Source organism: Polypterus senegalus, chromosome 2 (assembly GCF_016835505.1).
Source record: "Polypterus senegalus isolate Bchr_013 chromosome 2, ASM1683550v1, whole genome shotgun sequence".
Classification (NCBI taxonomy): Eukaryota; Metazoa; Chordata; class Cladistia; order Polypteriformes; family Polypteridae; genus Polypterus; species Polypterus senegalus.
The window spans coordinates 72,554,587-72,577,172 of NC_053155.1; the positions used below are offsets into that span (position 1 = coordinate 72,554,587).

General features: G+C 38.4%; 1 protein-coding gene across 2 annotated transcripts in view; it reads right to left on the bottom strand.

Moving 5' to 3' along the window:
• Window positions 1–1,549: 1,549 nt before the first annotated feature.
• il1rl1 (interleukin 1 receptor-like 1) overlaps window positions 1,550–22,586 on the bottom strand; it is a 51,088-nt gene continuing 30,051 nt past the window's right edge. The window contains exons 7-13 of one of the 2 annotated variants that reach the window (XM_039743953.1): window positions 19,481–19,628; window positions 18,541–18,606; window positions 17,903–18,029; window positions 16,330–16,469; window positions 7,233–7,376; window positions 3,973–4,137; window positions 1,550–2,605 (exon numbers count right to left, since the gene is read on the bottom strand). In XM_039743953.1, coding sequence (XP_039599887.1) covers window positions 2,319–2,605; window positions 3,973–4,137; window positions 7,233–7,376; window positions 16,330–16,469; window positions 17,903–18,029; window positions 18,541–18,606; window positions 19,481–19,628 — 1,077 coding nt within the window. In that variant the 3' untranslated portion in view covers window positions 1,550–2,318. The remainder of the gene's footprint in view (window positions 2,606–3,972; window positions 4,138–7,232; window positions 7,377–16,329; window positions 16,470–17,902; window positions 18,030–18,540; window positions 18,607–19,480; window positions 19,629–22,586) is intronic. The other variant, XM_039743954.1, reaches the window with a different exon arrangement.

Sequence of the window (22,586 nt, forward strand, 5' to 3'; positions counted from 1 at the left end):
TTTGTTTTTATTACACAGTATTTGTAATCTCATATTGTATTGGTTGCTTTTCAGACACTATGAGCAGGACAGATATATATAAAAACAATTCAGAAATAAAATGAGAAATTAAAAAAAACATTTTTATGTAATAAGGGAAGTTTATTGTAATAAATGTATCAAGTGTTAAATAATGAAGCCAAACAGAAGGATATGCTCTTTTGATATATACTGTATGCTGGGTTAAGCAATTCAGCAAATTGTCCTATTTTCGATTTGTTGACAGTTGTATAATTGAAACAGTAACTCAGAAGCAGATGACATACTGATTAACACAGCCTTCAGTTTACCACTTCATTTACTGATTAGTTTAGCTTTCCATTTACCAGTTCACTTACTGATATACAGTATATTAGACTTCAGTGCAATAGTTCTTTGGTTCTTCAGATATTCTTAGCATGGCTACATCTCTCCACTCTCACATGCATATTAAAAAGAAACAATTTTAGAGTATAATGGTTGATGATGCTTTTTATTCCTATTAAACATTACATGATTACATTCATGATTATCTGTTCTTATGTGTATATATATAGCATACATACAAATATAAGGTGCCTGGGATAGGCTTTGACTTCCATTAACTCTGAACCGGATCAAATGGAAGTTTGAGAATGTTAAGTTTGTTAAGTTACTATGAAAAAATAAGTAAAGGTTATTTACATTCTAAAAAAGTGGAAAATATAAGGTTAAAGATTTTTCATATGTTTAGCCTTTATCAGGGGTGTGACAAAAGTAATGGAGCACAAGAGTAATATAGTACACTAATTCCTCCATTCATTTTCTAGGCCCACTTATCAAAATGCACTGAGCTTCTAAGTGGTTTTCATAAAGGCAACCAAGCACAGTACTAGAGTGGGAAAGGAAAGTCCAACACACTCCTTTATTTCTTGCCCTTCCATTTTACCTGATTCCATCTAAACTATCAATACTAAGCAACACATCAGGATAGGCAAGACCAGAGAAAACCTACACTTGCATGGAGGTCCTGGAGTAGTGAATATCCCATCCAGACAGTTATATTATAGTCTGTTATTATTTTGGGTTCACGAAGCTCAAAAATCAGACCTGGAAATCTATAGTAGACCTGGAATCTGAAATAGACAATGCCCTGAAATTCAAAAAGCAGGTTTTCTGCCTGCGCACTCAAAAAGCAGAAGGAAATAAGAAGGCTCAGAAGTCTAAAAACCCCTGGCTCAAAGCACAATGAAAACTATAATCTATACAGTAAAACATTATGAACTAAAGATTCATACAATACAAAAGAAAGGATTGCAAGAACATCAAGAGATATTCAAAATGAGCTGAACAACATAGTCAAGAGCTAATATGCTCACATAGGCAAATGAGAAGGACAATAACTAAAGAAATTAACTGCAGAAGATGATATAAAATTAAGAAACAAGATAATACTAATTAGAACATAGTACAATATAAATTTAAAAATAGAAACATTTACTATTTAATAAATCTAAAAGAATTCATAAGAAACAAAAAATAAAATCTGCAAATAAAAAGATGAGAAAATAAAGCTAGGAAAGCTGGCCAAACTATAACATAACTATAATGCACTTGCAGCCCCTCCACAAAATAATCCTTCAAACATAGTGACCAGCTGAGCTCACAGACATTTTCTGTAGGACAGTTAGCTTACACTGTTGTCATCTGCTGGATGATTTATTGCACTGTAAAAAGCTTACATGTTGAATACTATTAAAATATAACTTCTGAAGCAAAAGCGTAATATGCAGATTCTAAAAACATTCCAACTGGTCATGTAATGACAAGAAAAATGTATGCTGACAAACTAAGAACACAGAGTGCTGATTGAAAATCTTTCTGCCAAAACCTGTATGAAGACAAGTGTGTCTGCTGTCCATGCCTCCATCCATTTGCAAGCTCATTTCTTCTTCTGTAGGTGACCTGAAGTCAACAATTATTTCTGCCCTGACAGCTGTAAGGACAACCCTGAAAGGCATGGAAGTCTATCAATGGCACACATATATAGAAACACAAAAGTATAATGGAGCCTTTGAACCTGGACAACAAATCTTTAGGAAGTGGTGGAGGACCCCATACAAACATAAAACGAACATATATATACTCCACAGAGAAACTAGCTCAGATCAGAATCAAAGGGCTATGAAGTATGTGTGTATGTGTATGTGTAAAAAGAATTCTTCCTAAGCCATCTAAAAAATGAAAACAAATTACATTACATTTCAAAAGCTTGCACAATTTACAGACTCATTTTGAAATCTCCCGCCCTTGTTTTGGGTTTAGGGCATTTGGTATCTAAGATGTTTCCAGAACCTTGAGTTTGCTGATTGTTTTTTCTTCCACTTTAAAGGTTTCCTTTTTTGGATAATGTGGATCAGAGATTCAGGGAGCTCTCCATAGCTGCTCAACCCTTCCATCTCAATTAGTATTACCTTCATACTGTCCTTAAGAAGAGCATTAAACAATCCCACTTGCTGATCATAGACATTTGTACAATCTGAAGGCGTTAAAATAATAAGGAGGCGTCTGCTGATCTGTAGGTTTCTTCCAATATCTTCTGCTTTATCTGTCAATAACAATGGAAAACATTCAGTTTTTGGTCAATTTTGATACATGCTAAGGTAAATGATATGTTAATAATCTTACTGATAGAGTGAGGATACATTATATTACACTTTTGTGTTAAGAATTGAGAAATGGTGCAAATGAATAAAATCAAGTCACATGAAATGCGACCCACTACCAGGTACATTTGGCCTTCACTTACTAAATAATAGCACACAATAATACCAGTTAAGCACTGCGCTTTGTGTCAGCTTCAGGGCTTTTCTAGACAAGGCATGTTAACTGGGAAATGTGGATGTGGATACAACAAAAAGTCAACTGCAGAGACACAATCATATATAGGTAAATCCTAGTACATGAACAAACAGGATGCTCTTTAAATTTAGGCAAATCACTGTCATTGAATCACTGTAGCTGTGTTAAGAAACATGGAATACAAGGAAACCCAGAAAATAACTGGGAAGTTGAACTGAGTGCAGTAGTTTGCCCTGCAGCACCTCAGCTCCAAAGTCCTGGGTTCAGCTTCTCGCAGTCCTAATCTTGGGTGTGTGTCCTTTTGATAACGACCCGTTGTCACTTGTTGTGTCATGGTTTATTTTATTGTATCTGTGTAACCATGGTTGCTGCCACCATTAAGGCAAATTAAGCAACCGCCTAGGGTGCAGATCATAAGGGGGGTGGAAACCCAGCCGCATGGGTTAGCTACTGAACAGTTGCTGCAAAAATACCTAGCACTTGCACTGTGTGTAACAATGCATTATGTTTTGTACATTTTTGCTGCAAACAAATTTCCCTCGAGGATAATAAAGTTTACCTAACCTAATACTCCAGCTGGCCTGATGTGTGCGTGAGTGTCTTCTAAATATGAGAGGGCATCTTGTCCATTGTTGGTTCCTGTTCCTTTGTAACTCTGTATTAAAATGGTTAGCTGAATGAATAAATTAACAAGAATATTTAATTCCCTTTTTGCTCCTTTATAAAATTTTCTTCTAATTCTATTTTTCTTTTACTGTCATCTGGTGCTCATTTTCTAGCTCCTCATTCTTAACAATGGGAGCAGGATAAATTCAATCTGTTTTCTTGGTTGTTTGTCCAGTATATTCTCCTTAGGCTTGTTCTTTTTCAGAATACAGACTGCACTTTTAAAATCCATTAAAAAGGTTTCTTTTTTACTGTGTTTTTTTCTGTGTACCTCGTTCAACCACTGTTGAGATTAAAACATATTTTCTTTATGATTTGTGTAATGATCAGATACAGGACAGTTCTTAACTGATGTGGCATAAAAATGTATGCATTCCCGTATGTCAAATTCTAAAATGAATTTTAGTGAGAGCACATATATTATACGGCTCAGATTGTTAAATTTACCATTTCCTGGTAGATCATCCCTTCCAGAAATGAAAAGTTTATAGCCATATGTCTTCTCTAAGACATTTATCAAATCTTCATGCACAAATCTGTTAACTATTTTCTTGAAAGATTCTTGTAGATTTTCAGCAGCATAAGTTATATAAGCATCATATATTTTTCCATCTGAAATGATAAACAAAAATAGATATGAAATACATAATTAGAAACATGCAGAGATATAAACATTCTTTTGCTTATACTTTTATGATTATTATATACAAGTGTTTATTAAGTATCTTTTCCTATCATCAATGATTCCATATTACATTTTACTGTATTTAGCTTTTCCTTACATATTTTTTGAGATTTTCTTCAAAGTCCATGGAGGGCTCCAGAGTAACATCCCCCTTAATTAAGCTACGCCCCTTCTTGTCAGGACAGTATAAATAAATGTGAGAGCTCCAGAAAGATGGCGGCTTAGATGGAGGAACTACATCCTGTATGAACAAGCTCCCAAACCCAGACTTGCTCAGTAGAGCTAAGTATTCTGAGAAGCTGTTGAGGCTGAAGAGGCAGCTTTTACATTTGTTGTCCGTTGCGGCACTGTGTGCTCATATTTGTTTGGTTTTCTAGACATCAGCAGTAAACGGGCTGACCCCAACTTTTCTTTTGTTCTCCGCTTCCACAACAGCTATATGTTGAAAATGTCTGAGTGGATTTGTCTGCCAGTGCTCTGTCTTGAGCTGACTGTAAATCAGCTAGGTATGATTGAGTTTCAAGATGGATGGATATATTAAAGATCTCTCTTATTCACGTAGTTATTTATATTTTCTATTTTGATGACATTATCAGACTGCTTCAGTATTCTCTTACTTTGCCAGAACACAATTTTTTTTTCTGGTGCACATGCATGATTTCATGCTTCAGTATTTGATGTCAAGAAAGCTATTTTATTTAAATATATATCAATTTCACAAATCAGCTTTGAAATGTCTGGGAATGTCAAATTTTGTTTATGTCTTTACTACAACTTGGCTTAACAATATGATTTTAATCTCCATCAATAAAAAATAGTATTATTGGGAGAAATGGTATAAATTCTTATTTTTTTATTATCATTTTTTTTTCATTATTTTAGTCACCATCTTCTGAACTATGTTTTTCAAGGGAGCTGACATTTTGTGTTTATTGAATGTTCTTATGACTAATTTTCAGGACAAAAGAAACAAATTATAATGTCTGCTACTAACTATAAATCAGTTAAATTGGATTCTTTTAACATCTTGTTTGAACAAAATGTTCTGAAACTATGCTGTTATTGTTTTCTTTAAGTTTGAATGTTATTAGCGTAATTTATATTTTTATTGGTATTTCTGTGACCTTACATCTCCATATTGTTTACCTATTTTCTATGAGTAGCACCATTTTGTTTGAATGCTGCCAAATTATGTGAAACAACAAACACGTTCTTAGTGGCAAGGTCCCCATTGTGTGATGTCATTGCACTGCTACTATGAAAGATGGTGGTATGCTCAGTAATTTTCCAAAACTTTGTATAAACCAAAGCTTTATAAGCTTATAGGGCCATGAAGGTCTTTTGTAAAGAGTACAGTGAAATTCGTACTTGCATGTGCTAATGAACATGCTACACATTGACACTCTCTAGTGCCAGGATTAGCAGGTATCCCAAGTTTATCTTGAAACTTCTGTCTTCATGAGAAATCTTAGAACATACTGTAATCATTATTATATCATTGTAAGTAGAGTTAATTTTTCTATCAGCTGCTGTACAGCTATGATACCACACACATAAAATGGGTTAAAATACTCTGAGTGGTGCACTGAGTAACAGTGCTAAAGCAGCTATAGTATTTGGAATTGTTTGTTCATTGTGTGCACAATAATATTGTTACAGAATGATTACAATCAAGTGAATTAAACTTGTGAACAATATGCAATTAATTTTGGTGTATTCTGTGAATTATGTGTTGCTGATGCGAATCTGAAAAAAGGGGGACTACACAGAGACAGCGGTACTGTTTTAATGCTGGGTGCTGCCAGTTTGCACAACTGACCAGAAAAGTGCGTACACAAAGGGGAAGGCTGGTGTGAGAATGTGTGTGGTTTTACACCATGTTCAGTTTTTATACATCGTGATATGAGCGTGGAAGTGGGTGTGCACAACATTTTTTGTTTACATACCATTTATACATGAGTCCCCTGGTGAGATGTGATGTCAAGGGTGCATCAAGCAAACATAGAGGTCCCTCAAGGATTGGTACTGAGTTCTCTCCTTTTCTTTCTGTACACCACCTCACTAGGGCCTGTCATGCAGTTTAATGGTTTCTCGTGTCAGTGCTATGACAATGACACTGTCATCTTTTTTGTTCAGGGTGGAAATAAGTTTTAACTTTTTTTTCTTTGCTGATGCATGCTGACATAACCCTACATTAACACTAAAATATAAATATTATTTTTAAAATACAAAACAGCATTTCTTTGTTATAAAAGAATGTATTTATTGACCTAGCAGTATGATATGGCAGACACAGCCCCTTGATGCCAGGCCAGAATGATTAGTCTACTCTGTTTTATGGATCAGTGAGGGGCAACGAGAGTTGTTTAGGGCAGGAAGAATATATTCATTGATTATTAACATATTTACATTGGCTGTTGCTAAAAAAAAAAAGTAAAAAAAAAATAGCCGTTATTTAAGATTTATTTTAGTAATGTAATGCATCTACATTCTGAGTCAGCCACTCCTTAATCCCAATCCAAGGTGGTAGAACCAGAGTATGTTTGTCTGTTTTCACTTCTGATAGATGTTTCCCTGCAAATGCTTCGAGGCAGCATGTGGATTTACCCATACTCACTCACCTCCCTACTCTGTGAGACGGCTTTAGAGCCACCCTTTGTAAGTCATGTCTGATTAAATAAGGAAATAATCTCTGGGGCTGGGACAGTCCTTCTATTACTATACTGTAAGTATAGTGGTAGCCTCATATGACACTTGGTTAGCATTGTTTTATCACTTCTTCATTTTCTAAATATTGCTTATGATAACAATAGCATGTACTGTAAATGACTTATTGGAGGTGTTGCAGAAGCATACTGTAAGTAACAAATGCTTGGGAGAGCCTTTTCTAATTTATGTAGTACATAAGGAAAGGCAATGCATTTTTTGTAAATTACTGGAATTTATACTTCTAGCAATGTTTACATGACATTCATCATTTGACACTTACTGTTTTTGTTAAAATAAAACATTTGGTTCTTACCATGCTGATGTGAGCGTGATTTAAATGAACTCCGAAAGAACAGTGCAATGTCAATCATGAAATACTTTAGCAAAACTGCTGCACAGAGCATTACTAATGCGGCAACCCCAAAAAATGTTACCACAAAGTGAGCCTTGCTCCCCTCTGTTAAAAAAGAAAGTATTAATTAGAAATGAAAATGTGATGAAAAGGATAAGATCTATTAAAAACAGACAAGTGAAAGTGCTTGTAATGCTAGGCTGAAAAGAAAAAGGCACCATAAATTAGGAACATTTTTTTTTCTGCTTTCTCTTCTCACTGTGGAGAGCAGATTGAAGGTATAATGGATTATTTCCAGCAGAGGTATACGGTCTTTGTGAATTTGTTCCTTAAGATTGAAGCCTTTCTGTGCCAAGACAAAGGCAAAGCAATATGGCACTATAGAAAGACTTAGGAGCCTAATGTGATATTTAAAACCCAGCTGAGACTTACAAATTGAAAAAACAGATGTACTTAATTTACTAATTTCAGATCATGGCATGTCTCTAGCTCTCAGTGCCCACAACAAGCCCTCTATTTGATAACATTTAGAGCCAGGCTGGACAAAGAAGTTTGAGCTGTAGATGGTGTCCAAGTTCAATCAATGCACGGAGGCCTACTTCCTTCATAACCATTAGTAAAGCTAAATGAAACAGCCACTACCACTAAACAGCACATACATTTTAGTCTAACTAGACCTAACTTTCAATGACAAAATGACATACATAAAAATCACTTAGTGCAGTGCAGGGTTGTGTGGCACAAGAGCTTATCTTATGTCAGGGATGCCAGGGGCGACGACCTGGCCGGGACGCCTTGAGGGACCGGAAGTGGGCGTGCGCCCATCTGGGATCACGTGGGGGCCGCCACCCTGGCTGCTCTTGGGGCCTCGGGTTGAGGGCTTGGAAGCCCAACCCTGTTGGGGCCCGTGGTCACCGCCAGGGGGCGCCCTGATGCCTTTGGAGCCCTGGACCTCAACACTTCCGCCACACAGGGGCGTGTCGGTGGGTGATTGCCGGAGTTCACCTGGAGCACATCCGGGTGCTAATAAAAGGGGCCGCCTCCCTTCATTTGAGGCTGGAGTCGGGTGGAGGCAGGACAAGGCAGAAGAAGAGAGAGAGTGGAGGCGGCCCAGAGAAAGGCATTGTGTGTTGGCCAGGACTTGGGGGTTTGTGTGCACTAAGACTTTGTAAATAATAGATATTGTAAACAAACGTGTGGTGGTGGAAAAATAACATGTCTGCCTGTCAGTACCTGGGCCGCGTCCACACTTAGAAGCACTGGGTACAAGGCTGGAAAAACACTCTGTAGAGCACGGGTGGGCAGATTCAGTCCTGGGGGGGCGCAGTGGCTGCAGGTTTTTGTTCCAACCCAGTTGCTTAATTAAAAACCAATCCTTGTCAATTATTTAATTTCATAGCTTGTTAGTGCTTTAACTCTGCCATGTCAAGTCATTCTCATACTTCCTTCCAAGTATTTAATTAAACCCAATAGTGCATGATAAATACACACAGGTGTAAATGGTGTGGAAACCGTACCCCCAACACAGACAGACCGACACCAGGATGTACAAAACATGCTCCTTTATTTATTTTTCTTTACTGCACCACAATGCCTTCTCTCACCAACTCTTTCCTTTCTTCTTCTTTCACCAACTCTTTCCTTTCTTCTTCTTCTTTCTCTTCTTCTTTCCCTCTTTCTTTCTCTCTTTTTCTCTTTGACCTCCTCCTCCTCCTCCTCACAAGCTTCGTCTCCTTCCTCCCAACTCTGGCTCATTGTCTGGAAGGAGGCGGCCCCTTTTATCAGGACCCGGATGAGCCACAGGTGCTCCCCTTGACGTCACTTCCTGGTGTGGCGGAAGTGTCAGGAAAGCCCCTGGAAGCACTCCGGGTCTTCTTGGAACTGTTTCCGGGAGCACTTCCTGGTGTGGCGGAAATGCTGCCATCCAGGACTCCCCAACTGACCGGGCTCCCCCTGGCGGTGGCCACGTCCTCTCACGGGCATCCCAGCTCCGTCTCTGTGGCCCCCAAATAGACCCGGGCGGCTGCCCTCTCGTGGCCGAGGAGAAGTATTGTCCCCGTTGGGGACTGTCCAGGTGTCCTGGCCGGGCAGTGTCCCCGTACATCTGTGACAATGGAAACACGCAATGGAGAACTGCTGGTTTCTTTTGTCATTTTCATCCTATTGCTAATAAGGAGCCATTAAAAACCGAACCTACAGCTGTTTAAGACTAAAATAAGCAATAAGGGTTTAAAATCTTAATGAGCGAGACAACTAAAATGAGGCAGAAGTGCTACTTGAGCAATAAGTGCTTTTTATTAAGCAATTGGGTTGGAACAAAAACCTGCAGCCACTGCGGCCCTCCAGGACTGAATCTGCCCACCCCTGATGTAGATGATGCCAATCTATCACAGGGTCTTCTAACACACATAAAGGACCAATTGGTAATCAGCAATTAACACAACTTACAGGTTTTTGGGGATGTGAGAGGAACACCAATGCAAACATGGGGAGAACATGCAAACAGCCACCAGGATTCAGGATTAACTCTCATTTTTTAAGTAGAGAGTACAAGTACTGTATATGTATTTTTCATATTATTTCTAATATGCATGTACTGTGCAATATACATAATATACTAGTACATGTAGAATTTTTAATTTTACAATTGGGGCATAAGCATGTTAGCGAATTTGCTTAAGCACACACAAAGTGTATTATAATTCTTTTTGAGTTTTAAATAGCTCCCTGGGCCAACCTAAGCAGGACAGTCCTGTGTATATTTAGTAGGGTAGCAGACCCATGTCCTACCACAGTACTACACAAGCACTCTTCTCTCACACCTTCTGTACATCCCTCGATTACACCCCTGGCCCTTTGTTCTCCCACCATTTGAGTTCTTGTAAAAGATTATCCTCCTGACTCCAAGTTTACCAGATTGAGGTCCTGAGGTGGCTTTATTTCTCCTTCTAGCATCACTTGCAGTACTGCTCTGAATTACATCTGGGCCAGGGGCAGGTCAACATTAAGAACAGAGACATCAAGATGGAACTCTAATTATTGTCCCCTGGTATTCCTGCAGCAGTAGACCAACTACTGGCCATACAATTTTAGGAATGAATGGCAGCTTCTTAACTGTCCCAATTCGTGGGCAGCCTGGTGCTATCTGAATACATTTAGGATCAGGTGCTCTCTAGCACCTCAGGGGAATATCACAAGTTCCTTCTATGTTTCTCCTTTCTGTGCTAGGGCTCATATTTAAAAGATGGTTGGTACACTCTGCAGACACACAATGTACAGTACAAGTACCAGATTTTGCATTGGCACTGCAAGTAAGTAAATTGGCTCTTGACAATACATGTCACCTCTGGCTTGGCAGGGTCTTCAACGGGCCTTGTGCTCCCATTTGCCTACAGTTCCTGCACTGCCTTGTTACCCCACTACAAGTATAAATCAGCTTTCAAGTGTATTTTTCAGGCGGAGGGGAAGACGTAATCTAGTTTCTGATCTGCCAAGGAAGTTCATTTTCACATGACAATGCTTGAAAATTCAACGTTTCATATCATGCTTTCTGTTCCCTGTAACACTGTGAAAAGTAAAATGAAACCCAACGCTCAACTTAAATGTGGGCAGAACACTTAGAACATGAATCAATGAAGCAGCGGTAAACAGTGAGCCACCTATGGGAATATTTTAAAGCAATGCAAGTACTGATAAAAACATTGCTTCTACTGTATACTCCTTTAAATCCTGCAAAAATGAGAAAAGAAGAAAACCAAGACACTTGTGCTGAATGCATGAATTCAAACACATCACTCTGAAATATATTGTAGTATAATATCATATCGAATTATCCCAACCTCATGCATTCCTTAGAAACAAGCCACCCTTCCTGTGACCCAGTGTAACAGGACTCACATTTGAGAGACTAGTCAAGTCATGCTTGCCGTCAAAAACACAAAAAAGCTGCCTGAAGGAACTCTCCTTTTATTCAGTGGAATGGCAGACTGTTTTGGCCTATTCAGGACATGAATGTTTGCCCTGTTTGTAGAACAATGCAGGGTGACAAAGTGTTGTCTGTGAGGCCTGTTATTAGGAGCCTCTCATTGTGTGGGCAGCAGTGATCATGAACAACAAGTTTGCCACTCATAACTCATAATGCATAACCTGGTCATGAAATATAATCCTTTCATATGCAAGATACATTCATTTCTACTTGTTATCTTAGTATATACTCAGCAAAAAAAGAAACGTCCCTTTTTCAGGACTGTGTATTTCAACAATAATGTTTTAAAAATCCAAATAACTTTACAGATCTTCATTGTAAAGGGTTTAAACAATGTTTTCCATGCATTTTCAATTAACCATAATCAATTAATTAACATGCACCTGTGGAATGGTCGTTAAGACCTTAACAGCTTACAGAAAGTAGGCAGGACACTAAAGAGACTTGTCTACCGACTGTGAAAAACACCCAAAGAAAGATGCCCAGGGTCCCTGCTCATCTGCGTGAACGTGCATTAGGCATGCTGCAGGGAGGCATGAGGACTGCTGATGTGGCTAGGGCAATAAATTGCCATGTCCGCACTGTGAGACGCCTAAGACAGCGCTACAGGGAAACAGGAAGGACAGCTGATCATCCTCGCAGTGGAAGACCACGTGTAACAACACCTGCACAGGATCGGTACATCCGAATATCACACCTGCGTGACAAGTACAGGATGGCCACAACAACTGCCCGAGTCACACCAGGAACACACAATCCCTCCATCAGTGCTCAGACTGTCCGCAATAGGCTGAGAGAGGCTGGACTGAGGGCTTGTAGGCCTGTTGTAAGGCAGGTCCTTACCAGACATCACCAGCAACAACGCCGCCTATGGGCACAAACCCACCTTCGCTGGACCAGACAGGAGTGCCAAAAAGTGCTCTTCACTGATGAGTCACGGTTTTGTCTCACAAGGGGTGATGGACAGATTTGTGTTTATCGTCAAAGGAATGAGCGTTACACCGAGGCCTGTACCCTGGAGCAGGATCGATTTGGATCGATGGCTAGGGCCATTCCCCCCAGAAATGTACAGGAACTTGCAGGTGCCTTGGTGGAAGAGTGGGGTAACATCTCACAGCAAGAACTGACAAATCTGGTCCAGTCCATGAGGAGGAGATGCACTGCAGTACTTTAAGCAGCTGGTGGCCACACCAGATACTGACTGGTACTTTTGATTTTGAGCCTCCCTTCATTCAAGGACACATTGTGAAACATTTTTAGTTTATGTCTTATGGTGTTGACTCTTTTAGTGTTCATACAAATATTTACACATTAAGTTTACTGAAAGTAAAAACAGTTGAAAGTCAGAGGACGTTTCTTTTTTTGCTGAGTATATAATATGCTACCGTGGCTGTTCATTTGTCTGTCCAGGATTTTAAATCACCTCTAGTTCGCAAACCGTTTGAACTATTGACCTGAAATTTGGTACACATATACTACGTGACGTCTACTGTCCGCTTTCAGGGTGACGACTGACCTCCAAGGTTATTCCACTTTTTATTTTTATTTTATTGTAGAAACAATTCTCAGCAGCGGCCAGAAGAGTGCCCAGAAGGGTGGCCATGCGGCGCATGCATACGGACGCCGTTCTCATCCCTACCACCTTCGCCATCACTTCCTCTACCTCTTCATATCTTAAATCATTCTTGAGGCAGATTGAAGACTTAAGTGCCGGCTTAAGTGAAAAATGAAAGAAAACGTTCTAAGTAATTGCAACACAAACACTGACTTAATTAGTTTTAACGCGAAAAGATGCCGACAAAAGAAGAGAAGAAGAGGGCCGCCAGGTTGGAGAAAAGAAGAGCTGCTCAGGAAGCAGGAAGCACATCAGCCTCTGAGCAAACGAATGCTAAATGTACAGAGAAAGAGGATGAAAACTATGAATGCTCAAGTCAAGTATATTCACTGCGCATTATCATGCAGTGAGCCGTTACTGGTTATTATAATGTTACATTACTTACTTTTCCTTTTTATTAAACATTTTTGATTCATACTTTCATTAATATGCTGTATCAATCTGTGAGAGAAAACCTGACAATGTTCTATTTGCAGAGATTTCTGCAAATAGCATGTGAAGCTATTGTGTTGAACACTGATTGGTTTATCGTACCTCAGCAATATTATCTTAACCATAAAGAAAGTGTTACCACACTACAGCACTTGAAAACCCCACAATGGCTGGATCCCAGACTCCGTGGGGCACAATAACTGCCAACCTGCCCAACCTTGGGTCATTTGAATTGCTCTCATCTTTGAGCTTAGAGCTTTAAAGCAGAGCTTGAGGAGGATTGCATGCCAGATGATTCTTACCCAGTCTAAGTATGAAATTAATATTTGTCCCATGACTGCGGTTTATTGTTATAGTTGTATTGTTTCTGTTGTGGCTTTGAGGCAATACTGTAAGCAATTATTCTAGCTTGACTATTATTTTGCATTTTTCTGAAGAGTTTTCGCCCATACTGAATCCAAAAAATAACAATTAATAGCAAGCGAAGCAGACTCTGGGTGAATCACTCTGAATCCTGAAAGGCTACATCTACTTTAATGACAAACCTCCTCATTCGAGCATTGGGAAATAATGGCTTAAACAACTAGACAAAAAAGTAAAATGAAAATTATGATGACGACGTTATCTCAATTTGAAACATGTAAGTGCTTAGAACACCGTAATACAATTAAGCAAACCTAGTTTTGAAATTTCTTGTATCTAGCTGGTCATCATGTGTGTCTAGATGTAGTCTACATAAAGGTTATGTTGTAGCATCTAATGGGAATCAGCAAGAAAGACCTCAGGAAGCGCTCCTTGAAACAGCTTGGTAGAGTCAACTATGTGCTAAAGGTGTCTACAGGCTGAGCAGGGTGTCGTTCAAAATGCATTGTTTATGACAACCTGCAGTTTAAGCTTCATCTTTCTGTTTACTACCTCCAGTGCCGAGAACGCCTGTTCTGATTAATTTGTTAGGTCTGTTGGCATCTCCTGTTCTTATGTTACTGCCCTGACATGCCATTGTACACTCACAAGCCATCACTGACAGAACACCAGCAGACACATTTCATCCACACCAAAGGAACAATAATTGAATCTGGTCTTTTTCATATACCTGTATGTCAGATAAGTTGAGATTTCTGTTTCGTTTCTCTGCACCTTTGCATACTTGCAGACCTGCTTTACATTCTACTCCCTGGATCAAAACCAGAGCCAGAACAGCCTCACTCCTCCTGAAGTTAATCAGCTTTTCTTTGGTTTTGGTTTTGCTGAAGCTGAGCAGTAGATAGATCAACAGAGTTACTAGGCCTCTGTACTCCTCCTCTAGTCTACTTCTTCTTCAATGTCCGCAGGTGGTATACTGCACATCTCAATTATATTTTTATGTATAGGGTGAGCAAGAGACGAACTAGGGCAGCTCTTGTGTTTGACCCTTGTGGTGTTGACCACCCATTCTGATAAATACCTCTAAAACTCCCTTTTCTTTGGTCTTTCTCGCAAATCTCTTTAGAAGCTTCAACTGGTCCAGAATTCAGCTACCCACATCATTACTAGAACCCCCTCTATTCACCATATCACTCTCATTTTGCAGCAGCTTCATTGGCTTCCAGTTCAGTTCCGAATTCAATTCAAAATTCTCCTACTAACTTTTAAGGCTATCCACAACCTTGCCCCCCCATATCGGTCCGACTTCCTCCATGTTGCCATTCCCTCCCGCACCCTCAGATCCTCTTCCTCCATCCACTTTACTTTCCCCTTCGTCCGTCTTACCACAGCTTTGGAACTCACTACCATCTGAGCTTAGAAATATTGAATCATTTTCACTTTTCAAATCTAAACTTAAAACTCATTTGTTTAAGACTGCTTTTTCTCTTGATTACAATTGCTCTGTCTGATTTTAACTTCTGTATTTTACTTTTGTTTATAATCTGTGTTGTGTCTATTGTTTGGTGTCCTTGAGTGTTTAGAAAGGCACCTACAAATAAATAAAATGTATTATTATTATTATTATTATTAAAACTGTGGTACATCACTTGAGTAGTCGTTTACCAACACTAGGGTCTACCTTTATTCTGTGTCATGTTAAAACCTCTAGGGATGTGAAAAAACATGCTTTTCAAATGGCTTCCTGGTCCATGCAGATGGGAGTAAGCCCTGTATAGTAGATGGATGAGAGTGCTGTAGCCATTAAGTCCATTAAAGCTTTAGGTTATTGATTCAGCTAAATGAGCTGAGCTCATATTGTAGAAATAAACAAATAAGTGTACAATACAAGTGTGATTTGTAGTCATATAACACTTGCTAAATATCTTTATTTGATGTTTTGCATTTACACCTATGCACTGCAGTACAAAGCATTAACTTCTAAATGTACATGAATTTCTTGTAAAAAAAAAAACAAAAAGTAGCATACTTGTCAGTTGACTGTCAGAAGTTGAAATAATTTTCTCCAGTTTAAAGAAACTGCCAGAATAAGAGCATGCATCCACATGTAAGGACCCCAATTATACATATCTCACCAAAAGAAGCATTTTTTGACAAAGAAGAATAGAAAAACAAAAAAGGGCAAGCAAAATGCAGCCTTATCTATAACTAATTTTGCTATTAAGAATTGAAAATAATGAATCTTGCAATATGTTTCTGTCATTCTTCATTGTTTTATATCCAGATAAAAAGGCTTACCTTAAATAACATGCAGAATGTTAATATTTGCTAATAATGGATACCTGACCACCTTTATCTTCCAATATCATTTATAAAGTGGGGTTGAAGGCCTGGTATGGTTAGGAATATGGTACACTTTGACACCACTTTGTGTAAAGGTGTTCATGTAGCTGTTATTCACATGTAAGAGGATTGTTGTGACTTACCAAGTTTCCAGAGATTCACCTGTCTGTCTATCAGTTCCATCCTTTTTCTCAGTCGCTCTGGTAGTAGTTGTCACATAGAGATGGACTCAAATGCATATCCACTGTTATTTACTTTTACCACACCAATTAACCTAACAAAGTCATTTTTAAGATGTTTAAAGTGAAATGTTCACTTACCTCTTGGTTTTAAGGTTATGAAGCTTTGCACCCACTTCTCACTATTCGCAGCACAACATTTGTAAGTATTAAAATGCTTTTCTGTCACTTTCTTGATGGTCAAAGTTAACCGGTGAATGGTCATATTTTCTTCCTCACTTCTTTAGAAATCAGATAAAACAGTACATTAGTGGATCTTTCCTGTAGTTGTAACATAATTTTTGAAAGTTTTGCACCTATTCTTTTGCTCTCTGCTTAGTCATTTTTCAGCACCATTAGTCATCTATGGTTAAAACATGGGCAGCAAAGTATTCTTCAGGTACCCACTACTAAAATGGTATGTAATGCTTGCAAAAGGAAATTGGTAAAATCTTCCATTTTCTCATCTCTTGCTCCACTCTACTTACCAAGTCAGTTTTCATTAAATGTTCATCTCTGCTTTATCATATATCTGCATCTGTATTAGAGTACATTTTTTTCCAGCTGGCTGTCCCAATTCCCATTAGAGATGCTTCTGCCAGAATCAGTTTTATTTTGTCTCTTTAATTATTTCTTTCTGCCTCTACCCATTTTACAAATATGATTAATTTTTCTTGTTGTGTAATTTCAGCATTGAACTACAGTATATTACAAATAATCATTAAAGAATTAAATATCCAACATCATGTTAGTGAAAAGACTCTACACCCATCAATGTAGCCAACCATGATTCTTCTAAACCCATTTGTTCCAATACTAGCTGTGTAACCCATCTAAGATGGGTTGAAATCATAGAAATCAATGTAGACCTCGACTTTAACCTTTACAGTGAGAATGTATTAGAATGTATTTTGTAATGCATGTAGTACTAAAATGCATTGTATTTGTCATTCCAACATATGTCGCATCATATACATTTGCTGTAATAAAATGTATTACTACAAATGTTTGTAATATGCCATCTGTACCATAGTGTATTGATAAGCATTTAACCAATTTGCTGTGTAACTGATCAACATTTTTGGTGTTAATTCATTTGACTTCATTGTTTCTCGGTGCTAGGATTGCCCGTTTATTCATTTTTTCTGTTGATAACCAGTGATGCTGAAATTCTTCAATAAAATTTGGACATAATACGTCTTCTTTAATTGGGAACTTAAAGTGAGAAAAAACGTTTAAATTTATAAGAGCTGAGAGAGCAGGAACTGTGTCTAACAAAGGCATTCACACGAATGAGAGGTGAAAGTACTGTGTGCATGGTTGAATATGGTAGAGAGGAGGGTGTTGACTTGAAAAAAATCTCATGGCCAAAGACTCATGGGACTTGAAAAAATCTCTGCAAAAAGTCTTGTCTCATCGCAGGATTTTTTTTTATATAATAGAGAGACCTTCCTAGGTAAATAGGTGGGTTCCTGACTTCTACTATAGCTGTAAGGGTATCACTTTACATATCCTCAACCTCACTACAGAAGACTAACAGAGCTGTTTCCTGCCTCATGCCCAGTACTGCTGGGATAAGTACAAGTCCTGCCCAACATATATAGTTTCCACAAACATGAATGAGTGAGTCATACTGGTTATTTGCCATTTTTCCTTTTTTGTTATTCATACCAACCTCTGCTCATGTAAAATATAATCGTCATGGTTTTTCAAACTGGTCCCATTTAATTTCCACTGTACAATGCTTACATCCTTTGAATTAAATCCAAAGAAAACTGTGCACACAATGTTTTTAGGAGAACCTGATAATACAAAAGGGAAACGTTACAATAAACTATGTGAACTTGTCACAACAGTGCACTTAAAAAACTGGAGATGATATGGTACTTGTCACAATCTGAATAAAATTATCTGTAATTTTGTGGAAAAGTGATGGATCTCTTTAACTCTGTTTAAGGGTTATGGTTGGCTAGAGCTCACTGAAGTGAAATGCAGGAACCAAGCCTGGATGAAATGTAAGTCTACTTCAGAACCCCTTGGCCCCCCCAGCAGCAGTTTAGAACCCCCAATTAACTTAACATGAACACTTTAAACTGAAGTACCCAGAAAACCCCATCCTCCACACCCCCTCAGATACAAGGAGGACATGCACACTCCATAGAAACTTGAGACAGGTCCAGGAGTCAAACCCTGTGAGACATGAGTGCTGGACTCTGTGCCACCCTGCACATGTCCTCATAATGTCTAGATGAAATAACGGGTACTGAGTGACTGGCACGACAACCCTGTAAAGGATGATCTAAAGGCACATACCGAGATCTACCTCCACAGTCTCATTGTTTGGACTCTTAATTATTGGGGTTAATGAAATAGATGGAGCTGTCAAAGAAAAACAGACAAATGTGAGAAGCATAAAGCAATTCAGATGTTAATATCTTTACAAGTAATGTAGGACAAATGTAATACACCTGGTATTAGGGCTTACTATGGACTTAGGGAGGGTGGAGGGACATTAGGATAAAGCTGCTCATTGCTAATTGTTGATTCCTTTTAATGCTGAAGGAGCAAACACACTAGGGTAACAGATTTAAACTTACTAAAACATCTACCTTTGTCATGAATGGTTTGAAACCAGAGTAGTCAAGCAAGCTCCACAAAGCAGGGCCCCACCAAGCCATTAAAATGAAGTTGGAAAATCAAAAATGCCATCATCCTTAACAATAGATGAATTTTAACAGTCAAAGGCAAACCATGCTTGCTTTTTCAGCTTTATTAAAAATGTGAAAGATGGATTATCCAGGCCTCTGCTTTCTATGGCTGCTTTTATCAGTACAGAGTTGCACACAGCTGGAGAGTATCCCAGTGGCACTGGGTGCCAGTCAGTCATAGGCCATGCTCACACCGAGCCAATTTAGCGCAACTAATCGAGCTAAGAAGTACAACTTAACCTGGAATCTGCTCTAGGGTGCTGAACAATGGCTGACCCTGCACTCTGACCTCCCCCATCACAGGTCAAGCAAAAAGACAATTTCTCCTCAGGGATTAATATAGTATATTAAATAAAAAAAAATCTTTAGGATGAGGGAGAAAATCAAAGCATATATACAGAAACATTTCTGAAATACCTACAATGACCAAAACTAAAAACCTGGAGATGTGAGGTACAGTAGCAGTTACAAAATCATTGACTAGTTCATAATTTAAATATACTTGGATACAGTACAACTTAAATTTGTGACATTTTTAAAATTACCTGTTAAAACAGCATGTACTGTTCTCGACAGCTGAAATGGTTTCCCATGATGCACTCCACTCATGATACAAGTGTAAAGTGCTTCATTTGAACGGTTAGGGTAGTGGAAGTAAAGCTTTGGTCCCTTCTCTGGCAACTTCTCAAAAGTCTTGAAAGAAAAAAATCAAATAAAATTGAATGACCTTCCTGCCGCACAAGTCCAAGTTACACAGTAAAATAAGATGACTGAGCAGTTGGCACAGCTTTCTGGCTTGATAAAGGAATAGGAAAGTATTGTAAAATAGATTGCAGGGTGGTGGCCTTAGCTGGGCATTGGTGTGAATGTCCTCTGGGGAGGTTTCTGTCTCTCTTGTGCCTATGGCATCTGCCAGGACAAATTCCTGCTTCCTGTCCCTACCCTTTAAAGGAAAATCATAGTACAGTACTTTGGCCAGATTGTTCTGTTTTTCTTATTGTTTCCATCCAAGCCTTGAAAACAAGTTTATGGCCATTAAATATGAAGAGGTGTAATTTATTTTATTTTTGATTCTTATTTATTTATTTATATTATTTATTTATGTAGGTGTAATTTATTTTATTTAGGTGTTCTTTTAGAACATAATAAGCTTATAAAATTGTGGTAGCAGCAGTAGTAGTAGTCACGTCACATGTAGTGAAATTCTTCCCAACACAAAGCAGTTTGCCACTTTTTAGTGCGATGATAAACAAAGATCTTTATTTTATTAATAGTAAGATTGTAATCAAGAAACTCCACCCGACTGCTCCATTTGTAAAAATCTGGGACAAACTACTGTGAAAGTGAAACCTTGACTTGACTTTTATAAAGTATCTGGATGAAATTCATTACTAGTACATTTATAACAACACCACTGCGGATTGACTTCCATGGTAGATAAAACACTTTTGTATTTAATCATTTAAAAACTACTGAAGCTTTCTGAACTTTACATTTATATATTTAATAATATATATTATTATTTTAGTAAATCTGCAAAGATTTCTGGGCAGCACAGTGGAGCACTGCTGCCTTGCAGCAAGGGGGCCAGGGCTCACTTTTTGGGTTCTCTGTGAATGGAATTTGCATGCTCTCTCCATGTTCCCATGGGTTTCCTCTGGGTGCTCTCTGTTTTCAGGGGTTGAAAATGCTAGGTTAGTGTGCTCAGAAGGTGCAAATGGATATTAATGTCTGAATTTTTAAATGAAAATATAGTTGTGTTGATGCAGCCTAAGGCTAATGCACACGTTTATCCTTCAATAGGATGATATTCCAAAGCCCAAGACCAAAGTAACCTAGAAGTAGCTCAAAGACAAAGCAGTGGATGTTCTACAATGGCCCATTCTGATTTCAATCCAACAGGAAATTTGCTGTGATTTATGAAAATTACACTACACAAACATTATCTGACAAACCTGAACAAACTGCAGCACATCTAACTGCAAGAAACCAACCTTGAACAGTGTGCAGAGCTGGTACATGCTCACCCCAAAGACTGAAATCCAGTGCTTGTAGTAGGTCGGTACTCACCAGGGTGGAGTACGGGTATTTTCAGTATTTTGCTGTTGAGTACTGGCACTCTAGCATACTGGGTCTCATCAAAGTTGACCTCCAGCTCTTGCAGCCCTCAGACTCTGTGCGTTAAAATCATAAGGCAGTCTGTACCCCACTCTTCAATCACAGTGCTTGAATTGGGCAGCACCTCAGTGCCAGTCTTAGATTGTGGGGAATGGGGAAAGCCATAGAACTTGTGCAGTGACGCTCAAAGCTACTGCGCCACACTCCTTATTCTACACATTATTACATCAGTGTAACACACTCCACTTCAAGCACTGCTAAAACCTGCTATAGCTGCAAAAGATGGTTCTATAAATATTAAAGTGTGGAAGTTATATTTCTTCCCCTCAAAAAACAATGTTATTTTAAAAAAGTTGGTTTTAATGCTTTAAAATAAAAATATCCAGATTACATTTCAGAATTTCTCCTTCAAGTAAAAATGCAAAACACAGTGAAATTGTGAACTCTAGTGGGCACTGTGTATATCAAATAAGCCTTGTTTTTGTATGCCAGCATATTTTTGAGATTAATATTCTCCATGAAGATAGTTTATAAAAATCTCTTTAAGAACACATAATCCGGAAAGTCTCCAAATTTTATTTTCCTTTTACTCATAATATAATTGACTAAAATGTTACAATATAAAAAAATTGATAACAAATGACGCAGACCAGGGGCATCATGTAAAAATGCTGTGTATCCACAAAAATGTTGTGTATGTCTGTTTTCATGCTCACTTTGAGATGTATAAAAAGTATACTTGGCGTAAAGCCACACACATTTTCACCCTAGCCTCACACCACGCGTGTGCATTTATAGGCTTGACTTTGCAAATGGGTGGCGCTGGGTGTCAAAGTAGTGCTACTGTTTCTGTGGTCTTTCTTTTTTAGATTAACATCCATGACATGGGCTATACCAAATACAAACAAAATTAATTGCATATTGTTTACAAATTTAATTCCCTTGATTGTAATCAATCTATAACAATTTAATAGTGCACAGAATGGCCAAACTATTCCAACTACCATAGCTGCCTTAGCGTTGTTAGAAAACATTGCAAATGGAAGAATTAGAAGAACAGAGTGCATACTTATAGATGATGACGACTGACTTCTAAGTTGATTTTCATTTCCAAGAGCTATACTCTAGGAGCTGTGTGCTGAACTGGTGTTGGTTTTACAAAGGGAAATGTGAACTTGCTGATGATCAGGTATTTCACAGATATCACTGAGTCACGCTATGCCAGCTGTATAGGATGGTATTATCCATTTGTCATCCAGATATATAAGATCTTCTTACACTAAGGTTGAACTGGGAAACATCAAAGTACAATTTGCAGCAATGTCCGGTTTTCCAAATGTAATTGGATTGGTCAACTTTGGACTAGTTACATCAGCCAGGGGTGAATCACCAAAATAATGAGCTCGCATTACATGATCTATAGAATTAGAGCCTATAAAAAAGGTAACTCCCCACAGTTGCAGGTGCTTTTTCCAACTAATGCAGCAAAAGGCAAAAAGTATTTTTAAGGATAGTGCTACCTGTCGAAGATGG